The sequence below is a fragment of the Patella vulgata genome, chromosome 4 (genome assembly GCF_932274485.2).
Source record: "Patella vulgata chromosome 4, xgPatVulg1.2, whole genome shotgun sequence".
NCBI lineage: Eukaryota > Metazoa > Mollusca > Gastropoda > Patellidae > Patella > Patella vulgata.
Window position 1 is genome coordinate 20,079,225 of NC_065882.2, and position 25,773 is coordinate 20,104,997.

At 34.9% G+C, this 25,773-nt stretch overlaps 1 protein-coding gene across 1 annotated transcript in view; it reads left to right on the forward strand.

Annotated features, from left to right (window-relative positions):
• Nucleotides 1–664: 664 nt before the first annotated feature.
• LOC126817440 (hillarin) overlaps nt 665–25,773 on the forward strand; it is a 42,305-nt gene continuing 17,196 nt past the window's right edge. The window contains exons 1-2 of the mRNA XM_050544417.2: nt 665–837; nt 1,011–1,667. Coding sequence (XP_050400374.1) covers nt 1,074–1,667 — 594 coding nt within the window. The 5' untranslated portion in view covers nt 665–837; nt 1,011–1,073. The remainder of the gene's footprint in view (nt 838–1,010; nt 1,668–25,773) is intronic.

The window sequence follows — 25,773 nt, forward strand, 5'->3', positions numbered from 1 at the left end:
CCCGCGTTAGACCATAAGGTCTGTCATTTAGTCAAGTGGCGCGGTTTCGATCTCACACTTGTACGTGATAAGGAGAAGGATCGCATGCCTAACCTCGTGGGTTTTCTTCGGGTCCACCGGCATCCTTCCACGGTTAAGACGCCTAAGATTGTACCATACATGTGTTAATGGACGTCAAATCCCCTCACCCCCGCCCACCCCCTCTCTCTCACTCACTCACTTTTTACAGAATTTAATAGACAGTTTTCAATGAATGACTGGAAATGCACCAATTAAAATATTAAACTCCAAAAGTATTAAGTTACAATCACTGAAAACTCGATACGATTTAGCGGGGTTTTTTTTCTTGTGGAGGTGTGCTGAATCCGACCTATTACAGCCCCCGTTCAACATCGCTTCTTGCGAAATATCCACACTAACATTACTTTTCTTAGCTATGTCAACTCAGCAAGAGTTTTCAAACATTCTCGGATCGCAAGGAACTTTAAATCATCAACATAGTGGAAACAATGTAGAATTTGTATTGTTCTAAATAATCGATAGGGATACTCGTTGGCCAACCTGATGACGATTATTTAGACCCTACCTTTACGAATACAATCACAGCCATGGATGGTTGAACACACCTGTGTTCCCTACGTGAGAAAATCGACTCTCCTTCAGTTTGCTGTCAGGTAATTCTGACTGAACGAGAGGTGCATGGTTTATGAAGGCAGTCTGTGTGTCGTTGCCTTCAATTGAGTTCTTTTCACCGGTGACTTTAAAACTATTATGATGTGATTTAAAAGAATACATCAAGGTGTATTGACGGGTTTGACTAAGGTTATGGTATATTTAGTAAGTGACTTTTAAATATATTTATATGATTTATTTAAACTGTCTTTAGACAACAGGAATGATCGGGAACATTTTTTAAACTGTCTTTTTTCTTATGGACTCGCCTATATAGATCATACATTTGTGTTGGGAGCACGTTTGTTTAGTTCAATCTTGTGTACTGTCTTTTTCAGAGCCGAGAACAAAATTTGTATTGAGTAATTGGGTAAAAGTATCGGTGATTGACGAAGAAAACTATGGCGACCGTACAACAACTAGACAATGCGTCCATTGATCGGGGCCAAAAAAGACTTAATTCACTTTTTTTACCACCAGGAATTAATTTACAGAAATGCAAAAGATGTGGTGAAACTGTTTATCATAATGAACGAATGGGCCCCGTTCATGATGCTGTTTTCCATAAAACATGCTTTAAATGTTGCCTCTGTGGAACCACCTTAAACCTGAAAAATTATTATTCCAATCAGATAGATCCAAATGATAGTGAAATTTATTGTGTAAAGCATGTGCCTAGAATTGGAGGTGCCAAAATAGATTCTCAATCAATGGCCATGCAGCATATGTTGAATAAATCCCCTGGTGGTCTGAATAGACCGACAGCAGAAGTGAGGGTACATGGAACCGCGCCCACTATGGATACGGATGCCTTTGGAATAAGTCGTGCCATGGCAGCATCAAGATTGGGAGGGAATATTAAAACGGATAAAAAAAATGACCATCTGTCGAGTGTTGGAGCTGATGCTCTATATATCAGACAACAAATTGATGCTCAAGCCTTACAGAGGAGATATCAGAGAAAACTGGATAAACATCACTTTCCTCCACACATTGTAAGTTTATTTGTATTGTTTAATTGATCAGCCATTTCATTTCAAACTTGTCTTTATTTATGGATTTAATTCCATTATCCTTATTAATTCACTAACTTAGACCAGGGAAGAATATTATAATCTGTCCCAATTTTTTCTGACCTGTGATTTACCTGTATGACTAATCTGAGCATTGGAGAGAAAGCGAAATGGGGTTTAACATCCAGTTGACACAAACTAGGTAATTTTGGGACAAACACATGGTTCAATTTTATTTCAATAATGCGCTTGCCTGTAGGATTCTTTAGCAGTGGGAGGAAACCAGAGGACCTGGAGAAAACCCACAAGGTTTGACAGGAGACCCTACTCCTTGTCAGGTACAACCGGGAAATCAAAACCAGGCCAGTTGACTCAATGGACAGACATGATGCAGCACACGTGCTAACCATTCGGCCACACCCCCTCCCCCGCCCCCCTGAGCATGATGGATAGATTCTTCTATCTGTGTGTTCATACTGTATGGCTTATCTGTGTAGTGGATAGATTCTTCTATGTGTGTTCATACTATATGGCTAATCTGAGTAGTGGATAGATTCTACTATCTGTGTGTTCCTACTATATGACTTATCTGACTAGTGGATAGATTATACAATATGGCTAATCTAAGTAGTGGATATAATCAACTACCTGTATGTTCATACTATATGGCTAGTCGGAGTGGTGGGTAGATTCTACTTCTGTAACTGTATATGTTCATACATAGAGGAGTATCATTACACTTCTATTATCCAGGTTTTATAGACCTGCTTATAAGTCCACCTTAGAGATGGGTTGTATATTCAATCTAATTGGGGGTGTAAGATTGAACATACAATAACTGGACCACTCACTTCTTCTTGATATAACACATACAACAATAATACTAGGTCATTTAATAAGGAACAGCATCTAATGAGGTTTTGAAAGGTACTGCCTTTGTGGAACTTTTCCAATATTATAATTACATCTTTTATTTGTGTTATTTACCATTTTAGCCTTATACTGGTCTTAAGTGGTCACATGCAATGTTGATATTACTTATCTATTGAAAGGTACTTAATAACCTTCCGATCATTGTATAATGACAGGGACATGTATGCCAAACAGATTCAGTATGTGTTACAAATCTAAAAGAAATCTGCTGAACATGCAACTTGACTAAAATGTCAAAAAAAATGGCCTTCACTTTTAAAAATATCAATGAAAAAGGGCAGAGTTAGTTGGCTTTTTCTCGAGATGAATTCAGACTCAAATTGAATTGTTAAATATATATGTGTGAAATTAAATGGGGTTAAACGTCCTATTGTTTTGCTCCGACTGGGTTAATGATGACGGGCATATGCCATACAGTGTGCTATGAGGGAAATTTTGCCCGAACAGTGGGGCTACGGCCTACTCATATATCAAAGTCAAACTGCCAAGGGATCTTTTACATGCATACCGATGTGTACGCGGGATCTTGGTATTTGTCGCAACCAAACGACTAGACAACTGTCCTTGTCAGGCCCTCAATCCTGCACCACTGACAAGGGGAAACCACGCCGGAAAATCCCAATAAACTTTCTCCATCAACAGCTAGCAAACCATCGTCTTACTTATATGTACACCTGTAGCTGAACACATGGGTTTGGATATTGTTTGAAGTTTTTAACAGTTAAATAGATTAACTGACTGTCTAATATCTGGAATAAATTTATTAAAAACCATCAAACAATGAGCATGTGTCTTTACGAACCTGCTACAGGCAGTGTTACCTTTCTGTACTACACATAGACTTGTTTTACTGCTTTTAAATAAAATTTATTATTGTCCTTACAAGGTTTGTATTTGACAGTGGTATGATCGGGAAAGTTTTTTTTTCCTGGAAGATAGGCCATGGTTTGAAGTTTGAATTGGACTCAAGGTTTTGAAATATGAGTGCTTACATTTGTACTGATTTGTGTATAATCTAAATAATGATGTTTTTATTCGACTTCGTGTTTGTATTATCTTCACACAGGTAGCTAGAGACTATTCATTTCCCTATATGAATACATGTATATTCATGTTACCTGTATTATGACAACATTGTTATTACCCTACATGTAAATATATAGATAATATACCACAACTAATATACATAATACTTATACACATTAGTACACAGGAGCTTTTGAACATACATGTAATTAAAATCTGAAAATTAAATAATATATTAAATATCATTCCCCAGGAAAAGATATTGAAAACTGAGTAGTAAATTCTGACAGTGTAGGTAAATAGTCATTGACTCATTACACAGTACAGCCATTGTACAATTAAGGTTTTTAAAAGTAACTATAAATATGTATATGTTAATGATTTATAAAGTTTAGAACAGTATATTCCGTCTCATCAAACATTTAATAAACATTTCCATGAAATGCCCAATCAATTCAATTCCTTTTACCAGTCTGAAATTTAGATATGTTTCAAATTTGTCACATTCACAGATTGTGTGTATCAAATTAGAAAAAATTATCTGAAGGAACATCTGTTGCATTGGAATTGAAACCCTATACAATAGAGTTACTGCACATTGTAAATAGAAGTTAACTTCATTTAAGGCTAATGAAAATATCAATAGCGTTGAATACAAGTTGGTATCAATAGGTTGGTATACAAAACGGTAATAAATATTAAATGCGTTATGTATCTATTATTAGCTTCGATTCTCCTAAAGGGATTTTAACATCATCAGATGGTTGATGCTTTTACATTTTATGAACAGTGCTTAGGAATTTTGTCAGGGCAACACTATTGACTAGACAGATTTAGATTTAAGCATAAGTGTTCAAGAACAAATTCAATATAATTTAAAGATATTGTACATGTAAGGTCAGTAACCTGAAAATTTCAGGGATAAGGGCATAGACTTGAAACCAGTTTTGGAATCAAACATTCACTGCACCTCTTTTACTGAACTAGTGTAATTAATCATATTAAAAGGCCTGGTCTGATATGTAACTCTTCGAAACCTTCAGATAACAGAACTTTTCTGGTTTTATTCACTCTGTCCTGGTGAACATGGTTGTCCAGTTATATTTGTGGTCAAATATTTTAGTTATCAACTGGAAATATTTGTGTTCATGTGTTTTAGTTATCAACTGGAAATATTTTTGGCTGTGAAACGGATGAACTTCTAATCCAAGCTAGTAATCTTTTACCTTGACCAACTTATCAAGAGTGTTATAAACTATATGGTATCTTAAGAATTTAGATTTAGTACAATTTGATTGCCTCACACCAGATTAATATATACAATAAACTTTGTTTGTTGTACTGTGAAAAAAAGAAAGAATAGAAGAGTACTGTCATTGATATACAAATATATTAGGCCGTAAGCTTGTCATCTTTCTCAGTGTAAGCCTGAACATGTGTAGCGATGCGCCTCAAGAGTAAGTTTTAGGGTCTTTCAGGGTTTACATCACACCTGTAAATGAATAAATTGCACCTTGTGTTTATTTATAAAGTATAATTAATATAAATAAAAAGCCGATATGACTGACTAATATTAGGAAACAGTCATTTTCTTATGAGATCAACCATGAAAGGTCTACAGTTCATTTAAAAGAATTTTTATACGTCCACATTTTCATGTGGACGTATCATGCTGTCGCCTCTGCACATCTGTCTGTCCGTTCGTCCGTCCAGAATTTGTTTGTGGACATTCTACAGGTCACAATTTTATCCAAATTTTGACGAAACCTGAAATATAGGTCTATCTCCCAAAGATCTTGGTTCCCTTCGATATTAGCATGTATTGGACCATAACTTCATGGATTATAGCCTGTGATTGTATGACAAATCACTTTTTTAACTTGTGGACACTCTAGAGGTCACAATTTTGATCCCATTTTGATGAATCTTGAAAAACATGTTTATAACCCAAAGATATTGGTTTCTTTTAATATTTGCGTATATCCTGAGTTATGGCCCTTGATTGCACGAAAATCAAATTTTTTTTAGGCTTGTGGTCCCTCTAGAGGTCACTATTTTTATCCGATTTAAACCCTAATCATGGTTGAGATTGAATTTTGTGAAAATCGGACAGAATGGCCGCCCCCATTGTACGCAAATAGTGTAAAAATATTGTATATCAAGGTTCTGAAATGTGGACCCTCTAGATGCCACAATTTTAATCCGATTATAACCCAAAGATCTTGGTTCCTTTCGATATTTGCGCATATCACACTTTAACTTCCTGGGTTATGGCCTCTGATTGTACAGAAAATCGTGTCTTTTAGCTTGTGGATTCTCTAGAGGTCACAATTTTATCCAATTTTAAAAATTGTTTAAACATATCACTATTCAACCATAATGAAGGTTGAATTAGAATTTCGAGAAAATTTAAAATAAACTGCCCGACAAAATGGCCGCTCTTTGTATGCAAATTGTATATATGTAATAGTGCATGTATGTAATACGAAGGTTGTGGACCCATCAGAGGTCACAATTTTTATCTGATTTTGATAAATCTTTATATCTCAAAGATCCCAGCCCCTTTCGTTATTTAAGCATTTCAGACCATAACGTTCTGGATTATGGCCCCTGATTGTACGAAAAACGCCTTGCAAAATGTGGGTGTATCTTGTCTGGCAACCGCTGTTTTCTATAATAGCAGCTTTATAATTACACATATGCTTCCATTGTATTATTTTTGTCAAAAATTTCTTCTATAAATAGGCAAAAAATGTGTCCTTTATTGATAGCCTACTTGTACTTGAAAAAAAGTAATCATTAGCTACCAGAATAATTTAGGGGCACTCTTACTTGCTTTTCATTGTATTATTTATATCAAATATTTCTTTTATAAATAGGTAAAAAATGTGTTCTTTATTGATAGCCTACTTGTACTTGAATAAAAGTAATCATTAGCTACCAGGAAAATATAGGGGCACTCAAACTTACTTTAGGTAAAGGAAAAACATGTATCACACCTTTAACATTTCTGATAAAAACTCCTGACATGTTTAGTGTATCGGTAAGATATATAGATAAAGTAAATAAATATTGTGGTTTGATATACTGGTACATGTATGAAATATAGGGTTTATAACACCTCAAAAAGGATTAGATAGTTCTTAATTTTTACATGCCCACATTTCAGTGTGGGCGCATAATACATGTACATGCATGTCGTTACCCCTTTCAGTTCGTTGATCTGTCCATTAACCCTTGGGGGGGGGGGGGTGATGGCCGAATGGTTAGCACGTGCGCGCTGTATCATGAGGCCTGTCATTGAGTCAACTGGCGTGGTTTCGAATCCCCGGTTGTACGTGACGAGGAGTAGGGTCGCCTGTCCAACGTCGTGGGTTTTCTCCGGGTCCTCCAGTTTCCTCCCACTGCTAAAGCCCCCTACGTGCAAGCAAATTATTGAAATAAAATTAAACCATATGTTAGTCCCGAAATGACCTAGTTTGGGTCGAGTGGACGTTAAACCCCATTTCTCTCTCTCCATTAACAGTTGGCTTGTGAATGTGATAGAGGCTACCGATCTGAAGAGGTTTTTTTTTTCCAACTTTGGTGTAAGGCATTGGGATTGGAGAGGATTCATCTTGTTGATTTTCAACATTCTAGGACTTTCTGCTCGCGAAGATATACATTACTTGTTCAGAAAAGCTTGTGAACATGACAGATCAGATTACTTGAAGACATAAACGATCCTTATTAACTTTGGTCAACATCCAAGTTTTCCTTTTGGATAAGCTGTTGTCTGTGGTTATTTTTTTTTGTTTCGAGATATGACCCATTTCATGAAAAGGGGTTCATCATGACCAAAAATTAAATTAGTTTTGATAGATGTGAATTGTAAATTTTATGATGAAAGAACACCTTGTTTATTTAATTTTTCTGTGTAGTATGACCAGGTAGTATTTAACACAGCCATTCACTCAGTATAAGGTAATAGACTTACACCATAAATGGGCACTCAAGTTAACAATAGTCAGCTATGACAGAGATAATAGACAATTAGTAGTAATGAGATAATCCATCTATAAACATTACATAATCAAGGCCCAAATGGTCAATGTGGTAAATGAATGAATGGATGTCATTTAAATACTACCCCTTAACAACTATGAAATATTATTAAGTGTAAATATATATAATTACTATTCATTGTTTATTGTTACCAAGTAACCTCTAGTATATTACAGGAAAGATTGTAGATCATAGGTAGTTAACCACAGGCAGGCAAAGGATATAATGAAGTGCAGGTCTCTGATAAGTTATTTCTTAGATGCTGTTCCTTAAAAAGTTACCTAGCCTGTGGGTCAGTATTGTATATATATTATTACTGTTTAAGTATTTGTTACAGAATATAAGGGGGGGGGGGGGTTGGATGGCTGAATGGTTAGCGTGCACGCGCTGTATCATAAAGTCTGTCATTGAGTCGACTGGCGTGGTTTCGAATCCCCGGTTGTACGTGGCAAGGAGTAGGGTCGCCTGTCCAACCTCGTGGGTTTTCTCCGGGGCCTCCGGTTTCCTCCCACTGCTAAAGACCCCTACGCGCAAGCGATTTATGTAAATAAAATTAAACCATATGTTAGTCCTGAAATGACCTAGTTTGTGTCGAGTGGACGTTAAACCCCATTTCTCTCTCTCTCTCTCTCTCACAGAATATAAGATTATACCAAGAAGAAAGGGTTATTGAATTATTGTATGTTCAATCCCATCTCACACCCCCAACAAGATTGAACATATAACCCATCGTCGAAGGTTGGACTATAAGCAGGTCCATAAACCCTGGATGATAGTAACGTAAATGACAGTTGCATTGTGTTAAATTATGAAAAAAACATCTGCTTTAAAGTTCTGATAATTATTATTTTTCAAAATTTGCAGGGTTGAGATACTCTAGTCTATTGCATTTGCTTATTGATTTAATTGACAAAAGACAACTTGACAGAGCTCTAAACTGTGCCGAACCATAACTTACGTGACATGTATTGGGCCATTTACATGTAGCTGCTGTGTGAGCATATGTCCCATTGCTTTGCATGACAACAATTTTTTACCTGAACTTCCTGTTTTAGTACTCTGATAATGGATATGCAAATCTTTGTCTTTGTCACACATTTTCTGGATAAAATTGTAACTTTATCAACTATGACATTATACACATGTTTACATTTTCATTTCATATGTGTTGACTAAATGTTGAGAATTTTTACTTTATTGAGATATTGTGACATTTCCTGCAGTTGGACACCTGTATGGGAATCTGGAATTTCTGTTGGGTCTGGGTTATAGATAAACAAATCATCCGGGATTTTCAAGAACTAAAAGGAAAAAAATCACTAAGATATGTTGAATAGACATACGCCATATCATAAATGTATGCATAATTTAGATTTTTCTCTGAGAAATAGACTTGTATTGGAAAATTGTTATTGATAAGTTAAAACGACCTGCTAGTACATACATGTATAGTTCAATGAATGACTCATTGGAATGTACAGTGGATTATGGATGATTGTTAATCATTGTACTTAATAATCCCCTTTGTACAGTATCAATTTTCTTTAAATCTGCACACTTGTATGTGCCGAGGAGTAAGGTTGCCCGCTTAACCGTGTGAGTTTTCTCCGGGTCCTTCAGTTTCTTCCTACTGTTAAAGAACCCCACATGCAAGCAAATTATTGTAATAAAATTGTACCATATGTTAGTCCCGAAATGACCTGGTTTATGTTCACGCTCTTTACATGTATATCTATGGAAACAATAAAAAGATTTATAACTTGTTTTATTTATTTATAAAATTGTAAAAACCATATAAATATTAAAATTCTTATCGTGAATCACCATCTTTTAAAATTATTTTAGTTAACATTGTCAATTTGTGGCCTTGGGTAAGAAACACTTCTGTTGTTGCTTTGCCAGAAGTAAAAATATTTATTTGATTATTTGTGTCTTCTTGTTAAAACAAGATCTAATATTGGCCGTCTTTGTTGTTGAGTGATGTATTAAAGATGGAAGATAGGGTGGATAATATTCATCTTCAAAAAGATAATATTTCAAATTATACAAACATTGTTTGTTCTTGATGAAACCATTGTCTAGAAACCTCAGCATTCAAACCAGCAGTAAATTCTATGAGGTGATATTTGCTTGAGCTAAATTTTATTAAATATAATGTGATGTAACAAAGTCTTCGTATTTACATATTAATGCAAATGCATGTCCTTTCCGTAGTGTCTTTGAAGTCTACAAGAGATATGTCTAGTCCTTCAAATGAGATGCAAAACAAAGACAGTTGGAATTATGAAAAGTACAAACATGTATTTCCCTATCAGTCTCTAAAATCACACTTGAATCATTTTACCAATTTGGAACATAAGCTATTAATGTTATTAGATACTCTTTTTTGGTCATACCACCCAAACAAAAACCAACTGAATTATTTTAACATATTTTGAATCTTTTGGACATTTCAAATTATGCTTCAATGGTAGTGCATTTCTTTACATGTAATTCATCCAATGTGATCATGGTAAATTTACAAGTAGACCTACTTCCAACACCAAATTTGGTCAAATTACCCAACATTTACTCACATTTATCAACAATTTGACAAAATACTAGGTGAGGCCATGAATAATGTACATGTACATTTAAAATAGGTTACAATCTGAATTATTTTCAATTTGAGACAAAACCAGATTTGTTTTGGGTGGAGAAGAAAACCATAATGTTGTCAAACCTGTTAAGTTACATCTTGGTAATCTCAAGTCAAGGCTGCTGTTAAAAACCAGTTCCAATGATGTTGTTTTTGTATGGATACTATGTACATGTTTTTTGACAAGGATTTTCATGTAGTTTTTGTTAACTTGAATATAGATGTATCAACATAAGATTTTGTGTGGTCTGCCATGGAGAGCACAAGCCCAAAACAAATAAACAAAAACAAGATGATTGTTGTGAAAGACTGAAATATGGGTGCTGACAGTAATTATATATAATTAGATTGCATTAAAGATATGTACTTATTAGAACTATCAAGCAATTACCTGAAGAATCTGGTGCTTCTGAGGATCAAATAATCGTTGAGCTGAATCGTAACCTGTATTTCCGGCCAGACACATCTGAAATTGATCCCTGTGTGTTCTGACCAATAGACACATCTGAAATTGATCCCTGTGTGTTCTGACCAATAGAAAATACAATCCGCTTCATATTTACAGAGGATGTCTTTATAATTGTTGAGAATATAAATTTTGATCGACAGTTACAATGTAGGTGGGATTGGGAGATACAGTACTATGAAAGAAATTTATAAATCAGAGTGCCTTGTAGCTTAGCTAGGCTGTAGCTGTTCGGCATATCTCCAACTATACATACACCAGTTAACTTGATGTTGCTCATGGACAGTTGCTCTGAATTAACCAATTTAGGAATCCCCCCTTTAACTAGTTTATAGGAAACATTAATTCGTCATTTTTGGAAACAATCAATTCAAATTTCTACTAAATTGTAATAGATAAGTTGGTAATGTACATGTACTACATGTAGAAATGACTTATTTCTGTGCTTATGTCAAAAAGGAATCCCCCCTTTAACTAGTTTATAGAAAACATTAATTCAAATTTCTACTAAATTGTAATAGATAAGTTGGTAATGTACATGTACATGTACTAGATATGACTCATTTCTGTGCTTACGTCAACAAAAAAAAAAATAAAAAAATAAGGGTAGATCCTATACACAGGTAGGTAAGGCTATCCTATTGTTGTGTATTAGACTGTATATGATAGATGCAATTGTATAAATTCAATTGAAAATCAGTCAAATGGAAAGCGTTGAGTGAATATATTCTCGATACACTGCATTGATGAATACTTGGTATATAACAGTCTGAATAGAATTTTCAATAGATTGTTTGTGGTTTCTTACTTTAAATTGATATTTATAAACATTTCTATTGTGGGTTTTGATTTTGTGTTGTAATATACTATTCAAAAAAAGTAGGGGATATTTGATTTTTAAGTGTTATTAAAGTCACCTAATGAAACTGACGAAGAAACAAATGACAAAATGAAATGAAGTTCACATTCATCGATTTATTCCAAATGATCGTTAGACTAAGTAAGGCACAGACTGACCATTATAAGGGTAAAATGATACCCGGGGTCAAACAGCAAAGTTACCACAGCATCACAACCAAGTCAGTAACGGGTAAATCCTCCTCTGTTTGCCAAACAAGCATTGATCCGACGTGGCATACTCCTAATGAGACGTCTAAGGTCATTTTGGTCCAGATTGTCCCATTCCTGTTGCAACGCAGCAGCAAGTTCTTGGACATTGGCAGGACGTTGTTGACGTTGACGTAACCTCTGTCCAAGCATGTCCCAGACATGCTCGATGGGGGAGAGGTCGGGACTCAGTGCTGGCCAAGGTAATGTGGTGATGTTCTGTTGTTGGAGGTAACCTGTAACGATCCTGGCCCTGTGACATCTTGCGTTGTCATCCTGGAAGATGAAACGGCGGCCATGACGTCGTGCGAACGGCACAACATGGACTGCCAAGATGTTGTCCCGGTAGTACTGGCCTGTAACACGCCCTGCAACAACATGTAAAGCCGTTCTTCCAGCAACAGTGATGCCTCCCCACACCATAACAGAACCACCCCCAAATCGATCATGTCTGATGACGTTAACGTCTTGGAAGCGCTCGTTTCGACGACGCCACACCCTCCTACGTCTGTCCAAAAAATCAACAGTGAACCTTGACTCATCTGAAAACATCACATTGCTCCAGCGTTGATTATCCCAGTGTTGACGATCCCTACACCAACGACGACTTGCCTGAATGTGATGATCTCTCAAACAAGGGATCACGCGAGGACGTCGGGCGCGAAGGTGACCCCTATGCAGTCGATTGCGAATCGTCTGGCCACTCACTCTCACACCAGTGTCTGTTTGAAGACAGCGCTGATCTGATTTGCTGTGATGACACGATTTCTCAAGGCCAAGGTACGGATAAATCGATCCTGGGCTTGAGTTGTCGCCCTTGGTCGACCTGAGCGTGGTCTGTCCTGTACAGATTGTGTATCACGGTATCTGGACCATAGCCTGCTTATGACAGACTGAGAAACATTCATCGTCCGCACCACAACCGCCTGTGTTGTGCCGATCTGTAGCATGCCAAGGGCACGTAACCTTTCATTTTGGGTAAGCCGACGCATATCAAAATTTGTTTTCTGGTCACTAAAACAATTAAACTGATGTTATCACCCTGGAATTCAATGCCACAATGACTGTAACATTCAAAGTCAGAGTCATGCAAATCTTGGGTTGGACCCCCATGATGATCCCAAGCATCACCTGCATTCCATGTGGTAGCTATTGGTGCGTTTGGGCGTCACATGTAACTGGAAATGTTTCTTCTGTTAGGTTCTATAGTGACTTGCATATTTTAGTATTATGCCCCCAAAATCAAATATCCCCTACTTTTTTTGAATAGTATATTTAAAGGAGCTGAATCGCTAATATTCTGGACCTAGAAATTGACACAAATTGTTCACAACGCATAATAATAATGTAATATAAATGTATATAAACTGTTTTACATTCAATCTTTTCTGTTTTTACTGTAATTTCTAATGAGTTATGTTCATTGAAATACGCCAGAAGTCTCAATAGAATGGCAATCTCTAGCGTTTGATTATTCCAGTCTACACCGATAGTATTTATTGCGCATGCTCTTTAGATAAGAATATGGAGTCGCTGTTTGTTCTTTGAGTCCCTTGTTACAAATGTCACTGGAACGCATTATGGTATTGTCTTACGGTAAGCTCACAACATCAATGTTGATTTAAATTGACAAGTAATTTGTGTTTTTAATGTTGAAGACTTTGGATGATATTGAGTTAGAGACTTTGCTACTTTAAATGTATACCGGTAGCAGTGAAAAGATATTCAATGTGTTTGTGTGTATAGACTACATGTATGTGTCGTCACAATCCAAAAATAAATTCAAATTGGGGTTTAATCATCCTCACCATGTCCTCATGTATTACAGTATAAAATGCTATACAGTAATTTATTTATGTTTTTAAAGGTGAATTTCATTTTATATTAACCCTCTGTCACTAACACTGAGGTGATAGTACATGGACTTTACCAGGGGATTTTTTTTTCCTTCTGGCAAAGTTGCACAAGCTGTTTCAAAAAAGTGTAAGCATATCCACCATTGGTTGAAGATATAAAATTCTTATATCTCTCATTTTTCTCTGTGGCCTGTTTGGTTGTGATGTTATGACACGGGACATACAACCAGAATGTTCCTGGTTCAAATCCGAATGTAAGAACCTTCAGATATTTAAAGATACATTATGGGAGATTAGATAAAGAGCTGGCAGTTCTCACTATAATGGTTGAAAACTAGATAATGTAAAGGAAATTTGCTGAAAATTTCAGTCAAATTGATCCAACCTGAACAGAGAATTTAGCAATTGAATTTTGGGCCTAGCCTCGATCATCATTACTAGAGTCGGTACGATAAAAAAAATATAGTCTCAATTATCCGTTTTTTGATTAAATCAGCAGCAGCAGACCGGGTTCTAATCCAGTAAATAAAGCAGGCTAGTGACGACATCGAGAGTTGAATATGGTCTGGATAAGGTCATTAATGTCTAATTAATAATTTAGATAACATTTCAGGTCTAAAGAAAGACCTGCAATTGGCAGAGATAGCTCTTGCATAATGTATGATTAATTTAAGAGGATTTTTTGATGTAGAAAATCCCTTGACAGTTACAATTGAAGAAGGATATGCAAAAACACTGTCGTTCAAACAATATTCCCAAGTTCCATTGCATTTCACAAGTAATCACTTAAAGGAGCTAAGTCTCTAACTCAATATTTTCCATAATATTCGAAATGAAAAACATGAATTAGAATTCAATATTGATGATTTTCAATCAATATTGATGATGTTGTCTTGCCGCAAAACTATAGGTTCCTAATATTCAATATATGACACAATTTAACATTTTATAATCAGTACACCAGTTGTGTACCCTATGTTTTCGGATGTGATTTTGGGATGAACAAATAAAAACATATCCTACAACACAATGTGGAAGTAATTTGTAAAGGCGGATTCACAAGCAACAAAATAAAAATTTGAAAAACGTGGAGAATGCACTAAGCAGGCGTAAACGACTGCCGTTCAATTTGAACTGTTCACTTATTTCACTGGACATAATTGATTAGAAATTGTAATATTTTTTTCAAAAATTGAATATAAATCACTTAACATAATAAAGCAAATTAAAAAACAAAATGTACATAAGTTTCTATAGCTGCTACATGTATAACAAACAAAAAGCTAAATTCGGTGTGGTGAGTTCCAAATTTTAATTCTGCCAACTTTGACTGCATGAGGCACCCTACCATACATGTATGTTGAAGAGACAATTTCTTATTAGTCTTGTCCATTTAATTTATGCCAATCAAAAATTCCCACTTTGGCTCCTTAGACAAATATGGGGGGGTTGGATGGCCGAATGGTTAGCACACGCGCTGTATCATACAGTCTGTCATTGAGTCAACTGGCGGGGTTTCGATTCCCCGGTTGTACGTGACAAGCAGTAGGATCGCCTGTCCAACCTCGTGGGTTTTCTCCGGGACCTCCGGTTTCCTCCCACTGCTAAAGACCCCTACGCGCAAGCGAATTATTGAAATAAAAATGAAGCGTGTGTTAGTCCCGAAATGACCTAGTTTGTGTAGAGTGGATGTTAAACCCCGTTTCTCTCTCTCTCCTCAGACAAATAGGTTAGTATGATCTTGAAAGGCATGTACACGTATATGTAGGTGATTGATGCTTTCTGTTTTTTTACCTCTAAATTGTTATGAGTTTTTCATTAATTATTTATATCGTGTCATTTCTGTACATGTAAGAATGCAGTTTGCAGGTGTTACAATGTGATGTCATGTAGATTTACCTCAGGATCTGTTGGGGTTTTTTTATAGTACTTGACAAGTAAAAGTAATGGGTTTTAATATTTTAATGTAATATGTCTGGGTGATCACATTACACAAATATTTTCACTTAATTTTAAAACTGATGTAACCACTAAACCATGTAACAAATCAATGAACAATAAAGACATAATGATATTCAAATAAAATGTTGGTCCCGTCTCTTTATACATTGTGATGCGTTCAACTGCAACCAATTAATTTTTGCCAGTAGCATTTTTGGGGAAGATCTTTTAAAATTGAATAACTTCTTTCAGCCAACTAATAAATAACGGGTCCAGGAATACAATGGCAGATTAAGGCATACTCCGAAATAAACAGTTTGAAGTATAGGCAAAGATACTGAGGGCTGTTTTTATAAATTGTCCAATTCTAAACCCAGATTGTTGGTGCAAGGGCTCATATTGCCGAATTCACCCTGCAAAAATTACAGCCAAAAATATCGGTGACTTTTTCTTTCATAATAAATGCAAATTAAAATGCACTAGAACTCTCCAAAGTCAGAGAAACACTGCCACATTCATGCCACCTCTCTGCTTGCACCTTGCTGTGTTTGCTTTGGTGTCTTTTATTGACATTTATCTGTAACCACTCGCTGACTGGTGCAAATTTAACCTTGTCTCAAAAGGTTGTCTTACGCCTTTCTGAAAAATCTGCAGTACAACTGACTAATGTCCTTCCAAGGATTTGAACTAAAAAGAAAACACACCCGTTTCATTCATTCATTCATTTATTTCTGAGAAGTGATTTGTTTTTCCAAGATGCATGTTTGGAATTGCTTCAATTGAATGTTTGTTTCAAATTTCCGCAATTGAATGTCTGTTTGTATTTGATGAGAATGTCAAGATGTTCGCTAATCTACACAAGATTGAATTGAATCTGTATCTTTTGATAGGATTTAACTCTAAAACGTTACAGCATTGTCAATATACAGGTTGACTGCAGACAGCCATTAGTACAGAAGTACAGACATTGCTCTGGTAGAAGATTCTTTGATGACATTTCAAACAACTTCTTCACCTTGTTATTAAGCACTCTTCTGTCTTTGATGTTGCTATAGTGATGTCCTTACACTTTTATACACACACTAATAAATTATCAACATGTTTTTCTCTCATCCTTTAGAATAAATAAGTACAGATTTTATTAATAATTTAAAATTTCGATTTTATTATTGCTGCTAGCTGTTGTTGTATGTTAGTTAAAATGATATGTCTTTGTGGAAATTGATGTTTGTCAAAGTCTATCATCTTGGTACATGTCCTTGTAGATAAATGAAAAAGAAATTGTAATGTTTGCCGAGGTCTACCTGTTGATCTCCGCTGTTGAGTAAAGCATATTTACATACAAGTTAATCTTACAATTTATATACCAATTCTTGAAAATAACCGCTCTAATAGAGTTGGCCATACCTTTGACATGCTTAGTTTGTTAGATACATGTCCTGTGATAAAAAGGAGAACTGAAAAGTTTTGAAGGCGTGATGGGTTTGATAGCCAAATAGTTTGTCTTGCTGATGTAACAAAAAGAAGTGTTGTCATCATGTAGTTTCCCCAAACTTGTCTGCTTTTATAGCTACTTTCATGGTGATTACAATTTCTGATACTTTCCTCATGTTCAGGTCTGGAAATGATTTATATCAGACACTATTGAGTATGTTTCTAACATATTATATTTTGTGTCCGACTGTATTAAAAAGAGAAACAAAAACACTGAAAAAAAAAGACCAACTTGTGCGGTACAAATAATTTGTACCTGACCAAGTCGTAACATGTGCCTATCATTTACAGTAACAGTGGCATACTTCCATGCTTGCTGACATTGATTTTGTTGTTTTGGGGTGACCGAATGGTTAAACATGTGCACGTTACATCACAAGGTCTGGCATTGAGTTAAGTAGTGTGGTTTCGTTTCCCCACTTGTATATGACAAGGAGTAGGGTTGCCTGTCCAACCTCATTGTTTTCTTCTTGTCCTTCTGCTTCCTCCCCTACATGCAAAACTACAAAAGTAGTGAAGTGTGCCACTGTTACTGGAAATGACAGGCACGCATCGGCGAATTATTGAAATAAAATTGAACCATATATTAGTCCAGAAATGACCTAGTTAAATGGACCTTAAATGCTATATCTCTCTCTCTTTCTCTCTCTCTCTCTCTTTCTCTCTCTCTCTCTTTTTTTATTATTTAAAAAAATGTCTTATTTCCAGATGAACAAAAAAACATCTGGTTAAATTTGACGGAATGAAATCCTATTGCATAAATTGAAATTTCACCAATTGTTGTTTGGATTTACTGTTTGCTTGCTTCTCTTTATGATGGTGTTTGCCACAAATTTCACACATTTTTGTGACCTTCATTGTCTTGTTTTGAAATGCTTACTATTGGTAGAAAAATTCGTTTGTCAACATAAAGGAAAGAGTTGAGGAGATGTGAAGAACCCTCTACATATGTTAGTATGTCGGTTGATACAAGGATTTCATATTCTAAATAGATAGTCTATAAATTCTCCATTTAATCTATGAATGGCAAATTTTCACATCTTTTTGCAACAAACATAGAATTATTTGTATGGATAAGATGTCTCAAATCAATTTTTAGGGGCAAATAGAATACATCATTTATGAACACTATAAGTGACAAAATCTTCATTATTTTGTTTTGTAACTTGCATAGAAACATTTGTATTGATAAATATGTTAAATCCTTTTTGATACATAATTTTTGACCACTAATAACAAAATTCCATAAACACTGTATGACAAAATAGCTTTTCCCCCAAGTGTTAAATGTATTTGCAAACATGAATGCTAGTTCTTAAAGGTATATATGGCTCTATTATTTAAAACCTTAAAATAGACCAAAATTGGTCTTAAAAAAGTATATTAATGTAATTTAAATGTATATATAAAGTGATTTATATTCAATTTTAAAAAAAAAATATTGTAATTTCTAATCAATTATGTTTGGTGAAATAAGCAAACAGTCCAAATTGCACCTGCTTATTACATGTTTTTTCTATTGTCATTTTGTCGTTTGTGGATCAGCCTTTAGTAATTACTTTCACAATATTTTGCAGGATATATTTTTCTTTGTTCATTACAAATGGCATGTGAAACCATAGATTACATGACTCGTGTACTGATTAAAACATGTGTCTTAAATATTGAATATTAGGATGTCATATTTTCACCGCAAGGTAACATCAATATTGACTGAAATGAAATAATATTGAATTCTAATTTGTGTATTTAATTTTGAATATTATGGACGATATTGAGTTAGAGATTTCTTTCCTTTAAACAGCTGATTCAAGATTTCATTCTAAATAAATAGGTTTGCTATGTAAACCAAATACCAATTTTGACAATATAAAGCCAATCGTCTGAAAATTGTAAATCAAAACATTGAGTTGTTTACTGAACACTGTTACATGTACTAATTCATTTAAACATGGAAACTGAACGTTTTTATTTCCTCAAAAGAATTTTCAGTAACACATGGCTAGAAAAAAGGTTTACAAGAGTCTTTCACAAAGAAGTAACTAGTTTTATCGAAAGAACTCAGAATACAGATTGTCTGATAGCACCATCTAGTGACCATATGTAGGAGTAACTAGTGGGTTAAGTGATTGCATTCATAATCTGTCAGTTATATGATATTGTACTGAGGATCTGATACTTCTGAAATCTGAGCTAGTAACTCAAGTTGTTACCCTTCAATGAAATTTACATTTTATGATGCAATATATGTATGACTATAAACGTTAAGTACCCTCAAATACATGCACAACATGTTTGATCATAAAAAGCTTATCCAATAAATGGTTTGACGATCCACTCAACTTTTAAAAGGAACCATCTCAGAGATATATTTTAGTTAATTTTATGTTAATTCTGTGTGAAACACTGATACATAAATGCAACTATGTGAAGGTGCACTTCTCAAAGAAATGCAAACTTTTTTTTCCAACTGGACATGGCGACAATCCATAAATAGCACATTATATATGTGACGAACTTCCCAAATTTATAATAAGATGTTATTGGTGTGTTTATTATGCCACTTACAAATGTACATGTATGCATTACGTAAACAATACTTGCCACATTTTTCATATGCCTCCACATTCTGATTCCAAACTTTCAGATATGATAACTATCTTGTCACAAGTTTGTGTTTGATTTGCCCAGTAAAACCCACATTTATCAACAAGCATCCTGCGAAATATGGGATTGCTCCTTTAATATAAGATAACAAGAATGTTAAATTTGGCTTGGACTCAAAATGAGGAACATTATTGTGTGGTTGTGAACATTACTGGTCTGTTCAAACGTAATGTAAGAATATCTAACAGACTCTATTTGTTATTGGTGTGTACAATAAGTAAAGTACGGCCATAAAAACATACCACATTTCTTTTATTATGTTTGAAGTCGGAGCTCGGACAACTTTTAAAGTAAAATTATTAATGACAACTCTCTCTCTGTGACTAACTTGTCTAACTGGATTTACTTGTTGTCTAGCAACTTAGTATTATTCATGTGGTTTTATTAGGATTTACTGTACATGTACACAGTTAAGTACTTAAAAGTTGTTATTGCAAAGTAGAATTAGATATCCAGCTTTTATTCCACCACTTCATTTAAAATTTAACTGGAAGAACAAAGATCATTTAGTTTTAAAAAGGGAACATCTCATAATCTTAAATATAGAATACTTTGGCTTCTGAAATCCATATTGAAACTCTAGATCACTTGGCAACCGTTTGTTTATTTGGGAAGTTAGTAATAATTTTGTTTGCATCTATAGACTATTTGTATTATAGATAATAATAAAGCTACCTGATTCTCATTTGAGGGATTTTATATCCTTTGCATAATCCAGTATTATTAAGGTTAATTGTCTGAACGGAATATCAGCTCCATGAAATGGAAATCATCCAGCATCTTCTGCAGATGTCAACATCACCCATAAATGGTGGTTAACATCATTTGATGGGTCTCCTTTTAATCCCGGGTATCACGTGGGTAAGAGGCTGGCTCAAGACGCTGGCTCGCTAGCCTGGAGGTGGGGTGTTCGATCCCTGCATTGGCCGAGAAAGTTCATCCAGATTTTCCAGCGTGGTTTCCCCTTGTCAGTGATGTAGGATGGAGGGCCTGACAAGGACAGCTGTCTAGTCATTCGGATGGGACAAAAAACCGGGTCCCATGTACACATTGGCGTGCACGTAAAAGATCCCTTGGGAGTTGGAATTCGATATAAGAGTAGGCCGTAGTGATGCTGCCCGGGCAAAATTTCCCTCATAGCACACTGTATGGCGGAAGCCCGTCTTCATTAGCCTAGTTTAGGAGCAGAACAGTAGGATGTTAAACCCCATTTCATTTCATTCCATTTCCCTTTTAATCCCATTGAATCCAAGCTGGAGATGATCTACCATTGTTATATTGGTTTTGATTTTTAATTAAAAATCGGGGGGTTGGATGGCTGAATGGTTAGCATGTGCGCGCTGTATCATAAAGCCTGTCATTGAGTCAACTGGCGTGGTTTCGAATCCCCGGTTGTACGTGACAAGGAGTGGGGTCGCTTGTCCAACCTTGTGGGTTTTTTCCGGGTCATCCGGTTTCCTCCCACTGCTAAAGACCCCTACGCGAAAGCGAATTATTGAAATAAAATTAAACCATATGTTAGTCCCGAAATGACCTAGTTTGGGTCGAGTGGATGTTAAACCCCTCTCTTTTTAATTAAAAATCAATTTGAGTCTATTTTCGCTTGGATTAATTCTTGTAGAATTAGGTATTGTTCGAAAAAGCAAATGACAAACAGAAGGCTCTAAATGATCTTATCAAATAGCATTGAGGATGTCATTACTGTCGATTGCCTTTAGTTTTACTATGTTATAAATAATTAACACAACAATCTATATTGTACAAATACAAGAGACTGCTATCAAATATTCATACTTTTAGTCAAATATTTACCAGACAGACAGAACAACATTTATTATAGAAATGATCTCAATATTGGTGAATTAATGTTTTTGTCAGTGCATAATTAAATATATTCCAAGAAACGGTTTACAATTCATGCCAGATATCAGTTATGAAAATAAATTTATCTGAAATGTAGATGGTCTCTCATCCCCCAACTACAAGGGCAATTTAAACAATTTCAGTTAAACCCTTGCAATTTACAGCCTATATGTACAATACAAATAACAGTTGGAAATATCGCACATCAATAGGTTATTCAATAGAATCAGACAGCTATGTACACACAGACTTAAAGCAAAACTAGCTGAAATGTTTGACAGTCACTACTGTTCTACAATGTATATTATAGTTTCTAGTTTATCCACAAGTATATTCTACTTGAAAGCATAAATTTTCACGAAAAGTAAATACACATCCCAAAAGCTACCTCAAGCCAACAATTTTAAGCTTGCCCGTTCAGATGGCCAAAATAGGCTTCTGAAAACCAGGCATAGAGCTTGTGTTTCAAAACTACTTTATTTGTCTCACCATTGCATTAACACAACAAAGTTAACAATCACTGTTATTTTTAAACCATCTTAATGTGAGCGTGTGAATGACCTATAATATTAAAAATTACAGTATTAATAAATTACAGAATTTCAATGCACCTGAGCTAAATAAAATAATAAAAAGTGTAAGTGTAGCAAATCCTACCCAATTCATTATAACAGTGGCTATTATGATTTAAACAGACAGCACAAACATATTATTTGTGTAAGAAAAGTGTCAGAGAACTAAGAAATTTAATGGTGGTTAATGAAATATCTTGAGTTAAAGGAGAGTAGTTAAAATGACAAGATGATAGATGTGTAACATGGTCTACACCTGGCACATGGTAGCAAACAAGTGTCTGGTGAATCTAGGATAGCTAAAGCCTGCTTTAATAATTTAAACATTATCCGACACAATTGTATATTTTAATGATTTTGTGATACTTTGAGTAGACATGTATATAGCTACTTGGTGTACTTAATTGGTTTTATCTGCAATTACTGTAGTTTTCTGTTAATTGACAAGTTATAATTACTTGAGATAGCTTTATATCAGGTGACCTGTCATATTTACTTTGTAGTTTTCTGTTATTTTTGTTATTGAGATAGCTTTATATCAGGTGACCTGTTGTATTTACTTTGTGGGTGTCTGTTAATTGACCTGTTATAATTACTTGAGATAGTTTTATATCAGGTGACCTGTCATATTTACTTTGTAGTTTTCTGTTAATTGATCTGTTATAATTACTTGACATACATGTAGCTTTATATCAGGTGACCTGGTGTAATTACATGGTAGTTTTCTGTAAATTGACTGTTGTTTTTACCTGAGATAGCATTTATGTCACGTGGCCTGTTGTAATTAATTGAGATAGCTTTATGTGCAGCCTGTTGTAATTAAGTTTACATTTATTAATGATATACAATCATTGTAGAAAACTAAATTATTGTCTACATAGATTCTTAAATGCAGAAATAAAATTGATTTCTAATGTTTGGCATCAAAGACATTTATAATTTAGATAACTGTTTTTAAACATTGAAATCATCCGTTATTTAATATCTTTGAATATGTAAATCAACAGAAACCTTGTTGACCTATGCTTTATAGATGAAGTTTAAAGTCGGATAAATTATTGTCTTTGATGGCTTTATTTGGAATTGAGTGACATGGAAATTTACTTCTGTTGACTAGATTTATCGTTATTGCTAGTTGTCTATGATTTAATCTATAAGGTAAAGAAGTTCTTTTAATACCAATATTATTGGCCTAATAAAGGAAGTTAAACTAGATTTTATTTTTGATAACTTTATTTGGTATTAAGTAACACACAAATTCAATTTTGCAGGCTTTGTCTTTATTGGATATTTTCAATGACATAATCTGTTACTTAAACAAAGATCTTTAAATTGGTATCCATTGAGTACTCTAAATGAAGTTAGACATTAATAGATTGAGCTTATATTTAATCAATAAATCAATAAGATATCATCATTATATACCAGTTGTTACTAAGGATGGTAATTGTTGGGTTGATCAGATAACCCTCTACAAATATTGTTTATTGGATCTTAGTCACAGTTAGTTTCATTCATACAATATTAGTACATAGAAAGAGAATATTGAGTGAATATTATAGTGCTAGGTGTTGGAACGTGATAGGCATGACGTTCTATATATTGATTACATACATTAATGTTCACTTTATCATTATTCTCTGTCTATTGGAAAATTAATTTCAATTGGTTATATTATAATAGGTTGGTTGGTTGGCCGAATGTTTGGGTCATGAGGTATGTCATTAAATCAAGAAGTGTGGTTTAGATCCACCATTTCTAGTTGACAAGGAATAAAGTCGCCTGTTTGACCGTGTGGTTTTTCTCTTAGTACTACGGTTTCCACCAACACCGTAACAACACCTATGTGCAAATGAAGCATTGAAATAAAATGTTTCCACATGTTAGTCCCAAAATGATCTAGTTTGTATTGAGTGGAAGTTAAACCCCATTCCCCCCTCCCCCCAAATGATAATTATCAGTGTACGAAATGATGGGGCAATAAAAAAAAGGGTTTTCCAACAAATTTCCAGTCATGCGTGACATAAACCAGGATGAAGTCATGGTTGTATTGACACAGGTAATGTTTAAAGTTGTATTTTACGAAAGTCATTGAAGATTTAGCATGTCTCGTTTATTGATTATTTGAGCTTGTTAAACAACCACAAATAATGTTAACTGACATTGGCTTTAAATAAATGTTCATTTCAATTAGACAAGATAATATATACATGTACATGAACGTCCTTATTTGACATAGATAATCCCCCTTTAATCTGTATCTTCTAACCCAGACATGTAACAACAACCTGAACAAATCTTAAGTGCCTGGTCTCTATTTGTGGGTTGTAATGGAGCTGATGTCAATAGCCATTATACTATTACATGTACATATAATTCAGTTCATTTAAAATTTCCGGGGGGGGGGGGGGGGCGAATGGTTAGCAAGTGCGTTCTGTATCATAAGGCCTGTCATTGAGTCAACTGGCGTGGTTTCGAATCCCTGGTTGTACATGACAAGGATTAGGGTCGCCTGTCCAACCTCGTGGGTTTTCTCCGGGTCCTCCGGTTTCCTCCCACTGTTGACCCCTACGCGCAAGCGAATTATTTAAATAAAATTAAACCATATGTTAGTCCCGAAATGACCTAGTTTGTGTCGAGTGGATGTTAAACCCCATTTCTCTCTCTCTCTCTCTCTCTCTCTCTCTTTAAAATTTTCTAATGGAGACAAGCAGCGAAGTTGGAAAAGAAAAAGCCCTACCAGGACAATAGAATTTATGCCTTATTTCGGATGGGCCGAAAAGATGATGTCCTGTATACATATTGGCAGATACATTAAAAAGAAAAACCTTGGCAGTTGTAATTTAATGATTGGCAGGACCAGGGTTCCATCTCAGTGTTGGCAGAAAAAGTTCTCTGGGATTTTCTAGCATGGTTTCCCCATTTCGGATGGTATGAAAACCAAGGTTACGTGTAGCCAGCGACATGCACATAAAAGGGCTGTTGAAAGATGGAATTTGAAATACATGTAGGGGGCGAAATTTCAGTCACAGCCTGGTGTTACATGTAAATACAATCAAACTATATTAATGGTACATGTGCCTAAACTTGTATAAAATTATTGACTAAAAATGATTTCATATACTATTTATAAGTATTAATGTATATTACACAGACAATTATGTTGAGTTGGTGTATATTTATGTATTTTATTATCCTATATACAATATATTGAAGGCGTGATTAGATCCTGTACATGATTTTCCTAGCCGACATGTCCCAATAGTTTGAATAGAGCAGCTTACCTTTCAGTGTAAAGAAATTGTGACTATACATTCCCAATGTACGCATACACTGTACATACATATATATTTGTTTAATCTCAAATCACATTTTGTAAGGAAAATAAGGTTAATTCTATATTCTATTAATCTTACGTTTTATGTGACCTAGTTTCACTAGAACATACTGCCCACCATTGTCCATGCTACAAGATTTAGCC